At 41.7% G+C, this 12,180-nt stretch overlaps 1 protein-coding gene across 2 annotated transcripts in view; it reads left to right on the top strand.

The window, feature by feature from the left end:
* The window catches only part of TMED8 (transmembrane p24 trafficking protein family member 8), a gene marked incomplete at both ends in the record, with an annotated part of 34,732 nt that overhangs the window by 12,240 nt on the left and 10,312 nt on the right, over positions 1-12,180 (top strand). For both annotated transcript variants that reach the window (XM_080706778.1, XM_080706777.1), the window contains one exon: positions 9,642-9,705. In XM_080706778.1, the coding sequence (XP_080562904.1) occupies positions 9,642-9,705 (64 nt within the window). The remainder of the gene's footprint in view (positions 1-9,641; positions 9,706-12,180) is intronic.

Raw genomic sequence — 12,180 nt, 5'->3', positions numbered from 1 at the left:
TTTTGGAAGAACAATTCCTGGTATATATAAAAATGACCAGCCAAGCTGGACATGGCTGGGCATACCTGAAATCCTAGTACTTGGTAGGCTGAGATAGGATGATCACAAGTTTGAGGCCAGTCTTAGTATCTTAGCAAGTGCCTGTTTCGAAATAAAAAAGGGGATGGAAGTGTAGCTCAGAGGCAGAATGTTCCTGGGTTCAATATTCACTACAAAAAAAAAAAAAAAAAAAAAGCCAGGCGTGGTGGCGCACATTTATAATCCCAGCGCTTGGGAGGCTGAGACAGGAGGATCACGCAGGTTTGAAACCAGCCTCAGCTACTTAGTGAGGCTCTGGGAATGGAACCCAGGGGCATTCAACCTCCGAGCTACACCCCTTGCCCTTTTTATTCTTTATTTTGAAACAGGGTCTTACTAGTTGTGGAGGGCCTCACTAAATAAATTAGGCTGTTGGGGAACCACACTCCTCTGGTCTCAGCCTCTTGAATGCTGGGATTACAAGCATGCACCACCACGCTCAGCTCTTAGTGAGGCTTTTTAGCAACTTAGTGAGACCCTGTTTCCAAATAAAATATAAAATAGGTCTGGGAGTGTAACCTGGAGGGAGAAGGACCCTGAGTTTCATCCTCAGTACCCCCCCCAAAATAAAATCCAAGCCAGGTGTGGTGGCTCATGCTTGTAACCCACAAGCATGAGATAGGAGGATCATAGGTTTGCGGCCAGCCTTAGCTACTTAGTGAGACCCTGTTTCAAAATAAAGAATTAAAAAAAATAGGGCTGGGGGTATAACTTGGAGATAGAATGTCCCTGGGTTCCGTTCCCAGTACCTCAAAAAAACAAAAAACAAAACAAAACAGTAAATCCTTCAGACAGAATCAAAATTATCCCAGATGAAAGGAAAATAACAATTTAGTATCATTTATTAACATAGGCACAAAAATTAATCTACAAATGAATAGTAGACTCTCTGGGTGTAGTGGTACAAACCTGTAAGCCCAGTACTTGGGAGGCTGAGACAGGAGGATTGCAGATTCGAGGACAACTTGAGCAATATAGTGAGATTCTCATCAACCTATTGAGAACCTGTTTTGAAACAAAAACATAGAAAGGGCTGAAGGTATAACTCAGAGGTAGAATTCAGTTGGTTCATAATCCCCCAAAACAAAAGCAAAACAAAAAACAGATTTACAGATTTTTCAGTCCAGAACAGCCTTCTATTAGAAGAAGATGTTATCTGGGGGTTAATGCAGCTGGTGACTTTAAGTTGAAACCAGTTGCTCATTTACCATCCTGCAAATCCTAGGACAGCCTCCTCTGTCTGTCCCCTCTAAATGAAGCAACAGAGCCTGGTTTACAACACGTTTCCTCAGTGTTTTAAGCCCACTCTTGAGACCTGTTCAAATGAAGATTCATTTCAAAATATTACTGCTTATTAATAATGTACTTGGTCATCCAAGAACTCTGACGGAGGTGCAGAATGAGATGAATGTACTTTCCTGTCTGCTAGCACAACATCCGTTGTATAGTTCAGGAATCAAGGAGTAATTTCAACTCTTGTCTTAGTATTTAAGAAATACATAGTGCCGTAGGTAGTGATTCTTCAGATGGTTCTGGGCAAAGTAAATGGAAAATATTCTGGAAGGGATTCATCACTCTAGATGTCATTAAGAACATTTGTGATTCATGAGAAGAGGTAAAAATATCAGCATCAGCATCAGTAGGAGTTTCAAAGAAGTTGATTCCAACTCCCATGGATGATTTTTTTTTTTTTTTTTTTTTTTTGGTGGTACTAGAGGTGGAACCCAGAGGCTTTCTACCTCCAGGCTATACGAACCCGTGTGATCGTCCTGTCTCAGCCTCCCAAGCGCCGGGATTACAAGTGTGCGCCACCACGCCCGGCTGATTTTTTTTCTTTCTTTCTTTTTTTTTTTTTTTTGCAGTACTGGGGATGGAACCTAGGGGCATTCTACCTCCGACCTATGCCCCCCCAAACCTATTTTTATTCTTTATTTTGAAACAGGATATCACTGAGTTGCAAAAGGCCTCACTAAGTAGCTGAGGCTGTCCTTGAATTGCTGTCTTCCTGTCTCAGCCTCCCAAGTGCTGGGATTACAAGTGTGCGCCACCACGCTCGGCTCCCCCATGGATGACTTTGAGGGTCTCAAGACTTCAGTGGAGAAAGTAACAGGAGAACTGGAATTGGAAATGAGCCCTGAAGATGTGACTGAGTTGCTGCAATCTAATGATACACCTGAGTGGATGAGGAGTTGCTTTTCGTGAATGAGAAAAGAGTAGTTTCTTCAGAGGGAATCCACTCCAGATGAAGATGCTGTGGACGCCGTTGAGATGACATAAGGAACTTAGAGTATTAGATGAACTTCGTTGGTGAAGCAGCAACAAGGCTTGAAGAATTGACTACAAATCTGAAAGAAGTTCTTTTGTGGGTAGAAGTACTGTCAAACGGTATTGCCTATTAAAGGGAAGTCTTTTGTGTAAGGAAGAGTCAACTCATGCAGCAAACCTCATTGTTTTATTACCACAGCCAACCCATCGTTCAGCAACCACCACCCTGGCCAGTCAGCAGCCACTGACATTGAGCAAGACCCTCCACTAGCAAAAAGATTACAACTCCCTGAAGGCTCAGATGTTCTTTAGTGTTTTTAGCCATAAAGCATTTTGTGTGTGTGTGAGTGGTACTAGAGATTGAACCCAAAGTGTCTTGCATGGTAGGAAAGTGCTCTACCACAGAACCAGAGCTATATCCATAGCGTGTGTGTGTGTGTGTGTGTGTGTGTGTGTGACCGGAAAATTGAACCCAGGGGCATTCTATCTCCAAGCTACATCCCCAGCCCCATTTGTAGTCTTTATTTTGAAACAGAGTCTCACTAAATTGCTGAGGGCCTAAGTAACTGAGGCTGGCTGTGAATATTCTAGCCTTTGTGTTTGTGTGTGTTTGTGTGTGTGTGTGTGTGTGTGTGTGTGTGTGTGTGTGTTTTGCTGGGGATTGAACCGTAAAGGCATTCTACCTCCGAGCTACACCCCCAGACCTATTTTTAAAATCTTTTTATTTTATTTATTTATTTATTTATTTATTTATTTATTTTTGGTGTTACTGGGGATGGAACCCAGGGGCCTTCTACCTCCAGGCTATACTCCCAGACCTATTTTATATTTTATTTGGAAACAGAGTCTCCTAAGCCAGCTGAGGCTGGCTTCGAACCTGCGAGATCCTCCTGTCTCAGCCTCCTAAGTGCGGGGATTACAAGCGTGCACCACCATGCCCAGCTTAATCATTTTATTTTTTGAAACAGGATCTCACTGAGTTGAGAAGGGCCTGCCTAAGTAGCTGAGGCTCTTTGTGAACCTTGATCCTCTGGTCTCAGCCTCCTGAATGCTGGGATTACAAGCATGCGCCACCACTCCTGGTTTATCCCTAGTCTTTTTAAAAAATTTAAGCCGGGCGTGGTGGCACATGCTGTAACCCCAGCATTTGGGAGGCTGAGACAGGAGGTTCGCGGTTTGCAGACAGCCTCAACTACTTAGTGAGACCCGGTTTCAAAAGAAAGAATAAAAAAATAGGGCTGGGGGTGCAACTCAGAGGTAGAATGCACCTTGGTTTCATCCCCAGTACCACACACACACACACACACAAAAAAAAAAAAAATTGAGACAGAGTCTTACAAAATTGTCCAGCCTAGAGCTGGGCATGGTGGCACTCGCTTGTAATTGCAGCATTTGGGAGGCTGAGACCCAAGGATTGTGGTTTGCGGACAGCCTCAGCTACTTAGTGAGGCCCTCTGCAACTTAGTGAGATCTGGTTTCAAAATAAAGAATAAAAAAAAAAAAAAATAGGGCAGGTGTGTAGCTCGGAGGTCGAATGCCCCAGGGTTCCATCCCAGACTCTCAAAAAAAAAAAAAAAATTGTCCAGACTAGCCTTGAACTTGTGGTCCCATTGGTTCCACCTCCTAAGTAGCTGAGATTACAGGTTCTATAAAAAATTCTTAAATTAAGATGTGTAATAATGTTATTACACACTTAATAGACTCTAGAGTGATGTGAAATTAACTTTAATATGCATTGGAAAACCACAGTTTGTGTGATGTGCTAATAATTATTGGGATACACACTGTTTCAGTGGACTAGGATTGAAGCGGCACTGTCTCTGAGGTATGCCTGTATAGTACGCTCTGAGAAGATATAGTGAAAGACAAACAGGATATACAAAGACTAATAAAGAAAAAGAAAAAAGAGACTAATTAAGCTGTGTTCAGAAGTCGGGCGTGGTGGCGCACACTTGTAATCCCAGCATTCGGGAGGCTGAGACAGGAGGATCACGGTTCGCAGACAGCGTCAGCTACTTAGTGAGGCTCTCTGCAACTCAGACCCTGTTTCAAAATAAAGAACAAAAAATAGGGCCAGGGGTGTAGTTCGGAGATAGAATGGCCCTGGGTTCCATCCGCAGTACCACAAAAGAAAAGAAAAAGATGTGTTTAGATTATATTAACTAGTCATGGTGGTGCACTTCTGAGAGACTGAGATACACACACATGAGAGACTGAGATAGGAGAATAGCGGGTTTGAGTTGTGTGGCAACTTAGTGAGACCCTGTTTCAAAATAAAAAAAAAATAGCTGGGTGTCATGTCATATACTTGTAATCCTACTCCCTGGGAGGCTGAAACAGGAGGATCACAGGTTCGAGGATAGCCTCAGCAAGTAGTGAGACTTATCAACCTAGGGAGACCCTGTTTCAAAATAAAAATAAGAGCAGGGCGTGGTGGTGCAGGCTTGTAATCCCCGCGCTTGGGAGGCGGAGACAGGAGGATCGCACAGGTTTGAAGCCAGCCGCGCTGGCTTAAGAGACTCTGTTTCCAAATAAAAATATAAAATAGGTTTTGGAGTGTAGCCCAGAGGTAGAAGGGTTTCCAGGAATCCCAGTACCACCAAAAAAATTAAATAAATAAATAAATAATTAATTAAAATAAAAATAAGGCTGGCATGTAACTCAGAGTTAGAATGCCTCTGGGTTCAATCTCTAGTATCTCAATATCTATCTATCTATCTGGAGGTGTAGCTTGGTAGAATTCCTGGATTCAAGCCCCAGTACAAAACACGCACACGCACGCGCGCGCGCACACACACACACACACACACACGTGCGCGCGCCCACAAATTTAGACTATATAGAAGAACTTTAGTTCATCAAGGAAAACTGTTAAAAGAGTAAAAATGTAAACCATACAGTAAAAGCAAATAATTATAACACATGACAAAGAGTTTGTATCCAGAACTCCTATAAATAAGGGACTGGGGTATAGATCAGTGATAGAGAGCTTGCTTAGCCTGTGCAAAGCCGTGAGTTAAATACCCAGCACCACAAAACACCAATAAAAATAACTATAAATAGTAAAAAAAGACACACAATCTGATAATAAAATGGGCAAGAGGCTCAGGCATTTAACAAAATATTTCTTTTTTTTTTTCTTTTTTCTTTTTTTGTTTAAACAAATGTGCACCACGATGTTTCAACAAGTAAGGCAAATGCCATGAATGTGAAAGCTGAAGTTTGCAATTTACCACATCTAGAACCCAGGGGAGGTGAATTAGACAGTAGTGGTAGCCATTCTACTTAAACAATCAGGTAAACCTCATGACAAATTGGTTTGCAGCATTAAAACTGTCCATTTAAGTTTCTTTTTTCTTGATGATTAGAGGTCCCACGTTGTCTCCAGTCTCTTCATTGTGTTTTGTGTGGGCCCCATCACAGAATGGGAACTTTTTGGACCTCCAGCAACGGCAGTAAACCGCTTTATCTCCCAAATCCTCCATGTCAAAAGCATGTACTCTTTCTGGATATGAAGATTTACCATAGCTTTGCTGCGATGATCTTTAACATAGAATCTTTTGTAAGCTAGGTAACCAATTGCAGCTGTTCCAGCAGCAATGGTAACTGCTGCAATCCATTCAAAGGCCATTTATTTATTCTTTTTGTGCAGTTTTTCAAGGAGTCCTCAGAATCCCAAATGCTTAACGACTACCCCAGCTCCAGGCAGTGATGGAGAGAAGGAAGTTCTGTATAATCTGGTTAGTCTCAGCCTCAGGAGAGTTGTCTACTCCCAGCATGGAGAGGGCTGCAGGACGGCGTTCAGCAAGGGTCAGGATAAGCATGCTGGACTGCTCCCCAGCACTTCCTGAGTCACATCTTCACAGGGTTTGAAATAAGTTCCCAGACTATCAAATAAAGCCCTCGCACGCTGGAATTGGATGTCAGACCCATGGCGCAGTCGTTCTACGGTGTGTGCACAGGACACGAGTACGAACAGGCAGGGTCCCACGGCAGGAGCCCAGGTACCTGAAACGTCCAGAGGGCGCCGACTCCGGCTGCCACCGCGCAGCTTAACAAAATATTTCTGAATGGCCAAAAAAATGTTATCACTGAGACATAAACTAATGAGCATATACCCACCCAAAGGACCTAAATATTAATATAATCAAGCATCAGAAAAAGTACAGAGTAGTGAAAATGATCTTTCAATGCTAGTGGGAATGTATATTTGATATAACCTCTTCAGAAAATAGTTTGGCAAGCCAGGCGTGGTGGCACATGCTTGTAATCCCCGCGCTTGGGAGGTGGAGACAGGAGGATCGTGCAGGTTTGAAGCCAGCTGCACTGGCTTAAGAGATCCTGTTTCCAAATAAAAAGTATAAAATATGTCTTGGAGTGTAGCCCAGAGGTAGAAGGGCTTCCAGGAACCCCAGTACCACAAAAAAAAAAAAAAAAAAAAAAAGTTTGACATTATCTACCAAACTTTTTTTTTTTTTTGTGGTACTAGAGATTGAACCCAGGGCCATTCTGCCTCTGAACTACACTTCCAGGCCTATCTTATTTTTTATTTTGAAACAGGCTCTCACTAAGTTGTGGAGGACCTCATTAAGCTGCTGAGGCTGGCTGAGTACCTGTAATCCTGTCTCAGCCTCCCAAGTACTGGGATTAAAGGCATGTATACCACCATGTCCAACTTCTACCAAACTTTAATTGAAACTTCCATGCCTTAATCATTTCATTCCTGCATTTATTCCCAACATAAATGTATGCATATAAATGCCAAGAGACATGTATGAGAAGATTCATCGCAGCATAATTCATAAAAGCCCCTAACTAAACATCACCCAAATATCAGCAGTAGATTGGCCAACTATGGTGTACTCATGGAACAATGCACAGCAGTGCAAGTCACTAAGCCTGCCTGCGACAAATGTATGAATCTTTTAAACTGAGAATAATGCCGAGTAAAATAAGCCTGGCTCTAAAGAAAACATTTTGTATTATTTCTCCTTTTTTGAATCCAGAACATAAGCAGAAAAAAAACGATACTATTTGGGCATGCATAGTTGGTGACCCACCTCTAACCAAGAGTGAGGAAATGATTTTCATAACTGGGATAAAGGTTACCTTAAGCAGGAAAGGATTGAGTAATGATAGGGAAGGTCATGAATGTGCCTTCTGAAGTGTTAGGAATGTGTGTTCTTGGCCCGAGTGGTGGGTATGTAGATGTTTGTGATAGAGTAGTTTTCTGTACTTTTCCAGGAACCCCTTCTACCTCCAGGCTATACTCCCAGACCTATTTTATACTTTTTCTTATTTGGAAACAGGGTCTCTTACCGGCGTGGCTGGCTTCGAACCTGCGCGATCCTCCTGTCTCCGCCACCCTAGCACAGGGATTACAAGCGTGCCCCAAAATGCCCGGTTTGTTTGTTTGTTTGTTTATTTATTTATTTTTGCGGGTCTAGTGATGGAACCCAGAGGCATTTGACTTCCGAGCTATATCTCCTGCCCTATTTTTTATTCTTTATTTTGAAACAGGGTTTCACTAAGTTGCAGAGGGCCTCACTAAGTAGCTGAGGCTGTCAGTGAACCATGATCCTCCGGTCTCAGCCTCCCGAATGCTGGAATTACAAGTGTGCGCCACCATGCCCAGCTTGGGGAAATTTTTATTTTTAAAAGCCCTAGAGATCTTCATTGACTTATTTAGGCCATCAGGGTAAGTTTACAGTTTAAAAATCTAGTGCCTGGATAGGGTGTTATGCCAAGAAATATTATGTCCTTAGTGGGGGGGTTATTAGCGGTAAACTCTCCATGGATTAGAACACATCTGGAAAGCTGCTTGTTTTCACTGCTTGTTTTGATTGGAGCAAACTAAATGGGACAGGTAAGCAAGGCCTGCATTGTCAGAGGCCGTGTGACGTGGAGAGGGCCAGCCTAGGAGAAGACCCTGTGGTATGCCATGGCCCTGTGTCAGTATTTGAAAGGGTATTATGGACAAGCGCGATCAAAGAAGCAGCTTATTAGGAAACAGATATCACTTAGGTCAACATAGGGGAGAACTTTTATTCTCATTATCCCTGAGGAAAATGGGTCTCTTTAGAGAGTGCCAGGTATTGGGGAACAGCTGACAAGTGTCTTAAACTCAGTTTCTCTGTTGGGAGGAAAATAGGGTGGCATTAGTTCAAGGTCTTTCTACCTAGGAGATGGAATTGAAAACAAGAAAAGTAGATCTTATTCACATACAGGAGGTTAGATCAAAGCTGGGTGTGGTGGCCCACACTCGTAATCCCAGCATTCAGGAGGCTGAGACAGGAGGATCATGGTTCATGGACAGCCTCAGCTACTTAGGCCCTTTTCAACTCAGTGAGACCCTGTTTCTAAATAAAGAATAAAAAATAGGGCTGGGGGTGTTGCTCAGAGGTAGAATGCCTCCTGGGTTCCATCCCCAGTACTGCCTAAAAAAAAAAAAAAGGTTAGATCATAAGCATATGCCTGCCATTTCACTATTCTGCTACCAAACTTCCACACTTTGAGTATTTGAGATGTATTTCATTAATTTTAATTCTCTCCTGGGAAGTAGACTTGGGGCTTCAGCTTCCTTCTGTCTTAACCAGAGGGGACGATCTAAGTAAATTGAACCAGATGCTCCCTTGAGTGTTCATGAAAAGGCTAAACAAGTAAAGCACAAAACTAAGTAGCCTCTGAAGGTTTAGAGCACAGCCTCCTGGGTTGGAACCCAGTCTCTCTATCCCTTAGTTTCTTTACCTACAAAATGGCAAAAGCAACACCAGCTGTAGGCTTGGCCAGAGCTTGGGAGCAGGGCCTGCCTTTGCATTTCACCTGTCTGTACCTTGAGGGCACCACTCTATTCAGTAAATCAATGGCAAATGAGTGAATGGATAAACCACCTAGATTACCAAAGTCCTTCCCTGACGTTGGGTATACTGATCTGAACTTAATTGAATGCAGAGGTGACTACACTTCAGTGCTAAGTTCAGTTCATCTTACCTCCCAATTTGCCTTCTGTGTTCTCCCTAACAAACGTCTGCTTTATGAGATATATGATTTTTGAATTAGGATTAATTTTGTGTGGACTTATTCCATAAAAGGACTTATATTTTTATGAATGAGTTGTGACTGTGTAAAAATACTTAGATAGAATGACTTGAGTAATTTTGTGCTGAGTCTCTGAAAATATAAAGTTTATGCCTAAAATATAAAGTTTTGGTTGGAACTGCTATTTTTTTAAAGATGCAAGATAATTATGATTGTGTTTTCTTTAAAATATTGACATCTTTCTTTCTATGATTTTCTAGAGAATGAAGATCTAGAAAACACCAAGGCCACCGCTGATCCAGCACCCCATTCTTCACCCCACAGGTAGGGACAAGCAGCTATTTTGGATAAAGTGCTTTCAGAAGTTTTATCTTCTGAGAATAAAGGAATTGAAAGTAGCCAACAACTTCAATGGGTTAAACAAGTTGAAATAATCAACTCTTACATATATTTGGGAGTGCAGGTTCAAGGCCAGTGCATGGTAACTTAGCAAGACCCTGTTTCAAAATAAAAAGGGCCAGGGATATAGTTTGAGGTAGAACACCCCTGGGTTCAACCCCCAGCTCACCCCCAACCCATGTGTTTGGGGGCAGTGTCAAATCTATTTCAAGTTATAAATTTTTATTTCCAGAGAATAAACCTGTAACAGATGGTCTAATGTTATATTGTCATTTACCTTTTGGAGATCATAAAAAGCATTAAAACATTTGAGTAGAAGAGGCATACTTGCAAGAGAATATGTGTCTCTTTCCAAAAGTACGTGTTTATATGTATTCCAAACAATTGAAGAAAGTTTTTTATGATGTACTTTTCAGATTAAGCCATTATGATAACCTTTAGGTTGTCACTTTTAATTTCAGTCTCTTCCCATGTCTTCACCTCCTATCATTGCTATTAGAGTGTATAGCAGAAAGGAAGAGTTGTTCCGAGTCCTAGAATGAGAGGAAACCATGGAACATTAATGGAACAATTGACGCAAGTCTGTATTTTGGAGAACCTAGAGCTAGTGTGAATTGTAGTCCAACTGATGAGTTCATGGTACAGTATTGCTCAGTAGGCTCTGTAGCCTCCTGTGCTCAGTAGAACCTATGCCCCACAAAAGATTTCCCCCCCCCCCAGTAATGGGGATTGAACCCAGGGGTATTTCACCTCTAAGCTACAATCCCAGCCCTATTTTTCGATTCTTTGAAACTGGGTCTCACTAAGTTACGAAAGGCATCACTAAGTAGCTGAGGCTGACCACAAGCCTGTGGTCCTCCTTTTTCTGCCTTCCAAGTATTGGGATTACAAATGTGTGACACCATGCCGGCCACAAAAGGTATTTTCAAAATCTTCTACTTCTGCTGGGCATGGTAGCATGTGCTTGTGATCCTAGTGCTTGGAGGCTACAACAGGAAGACCACAGTTTGCCACCAGCCTCAGCTACTTAGGCCCTCTGCAATTTAGTGAGACCTTGTTTCAGAATAAAGAGAATAAGCTGGGCATGGTGGCACATGCATGTTTCCCAGTACTTGAAAGGCCGAGACAGGAGAATCTCAGGTTCAAAGCCAGCCTCGGTAACATAGCAAGGCTCTCAGCAACCTAGTGAGACCCTTTTTCTAAATAAAAATTAAATCAGAGCCAAGCGTGGTGGCACACGCTTGTAATCCCAGCATTTAGGAGGCTGAGACAGGAGGATTACAGTTCGTGGACAGCCTCAGCTACTTAGTGAGGCCCTTTGCAACTCAGTGAGACCCGGTTTCAAAATAAAGAAGAAAAAAATAGGCTGAGGTGTAGCTTGCAGGTAGACTACCCCTGGCTTCCATCCCCAGTACCGGGGGGGGAAAAAAAAAAAAAAAAAAAAAAAAAAAAAATATATATATATATATATATATATATATATATATATAATCAGTCTGGAGTCTACCTTGGAGGTATAATGCCTCTGGGTTTAATCCCTAATGATGATGATGATGATGATGATAATAATAATAATCAGGCTGGATGTGTAGGTCAGAGGTAGAATGCCACTGGGTTCCATCTTCAGTACCACACACACACAAAAAATCAGTCTACTTCTTAGCCAGGTGTGGTTGTATACTTTAGCCTCTCTACTTGGGAGAGTGAGACAGAAGAATTGCAAGTTCGAAACCAGACTGGGCAATTTAGCAAGACCCTGTCTCACAGTAAAAAAAAAAAAAAAAAAAAAAAAAAAGGGCTGGGTGCGTAGTTCATTGGTAGAGTGCCCATGGGTTCAATTCCCAGTACCACACATACACAAAAATAACCTCTCACTTCTTGAGTTCTGTTTAGAAGTTCTTTCTTCTTACTTTTGCATGTGAAATAATTAGCTTGATTAATACAATTGCAAGATGGTTGGTGACAATAATATAATAGCCATACTTTTTTGAATGCTTATCTATAATAATAATAAAATAGCTACTTTTATTGAATATTTCTCTGCTAAATACTATACTTGATGTTAAAGGTATTACCTCATTTAATCTGTATAACCACCTTAATGAAATAAGTATACCTGCTTTTATTTTTAAGATGAAGAAATTAATCAAGAGCTTATCCTCAGCCTAGTGATACATGTGTTTTGAGTTCTGTGCTTAGAGCTACTAAGTTATTATATACAACACTCCTCTAAAGGCTATGGTTATGTGAGACAATTCACATTCTCATGAAGTCCCCAGGGAACTTCTTTCCATCTTCCTGTCATGGGCCCTTTTCTGCTCATCTTGATTTGAAGGCTCTTTGAGGGATAGATTTGGGCACAAATTGGTTTATATTCCTAAAAGTAAAAAATTTTTTAAA

The sequence above is a fragment of the Muscardinus avellanarius genome, assembly GCF_963383645.1.
Source record: "Muscardinus avellanarius genome assembly, chromosome: 12".
Lineage (NCBI taxonomy): Eukaryota > Metazoa > Chordata > Mammalia > Rodentia > Gliridae > Muscardinus > Muscardinus avellanarius.
Note: the sequence above shows the minus strand (reverse complement) of the source record. Positions and strands in the feature narration are given on the sequence as shown.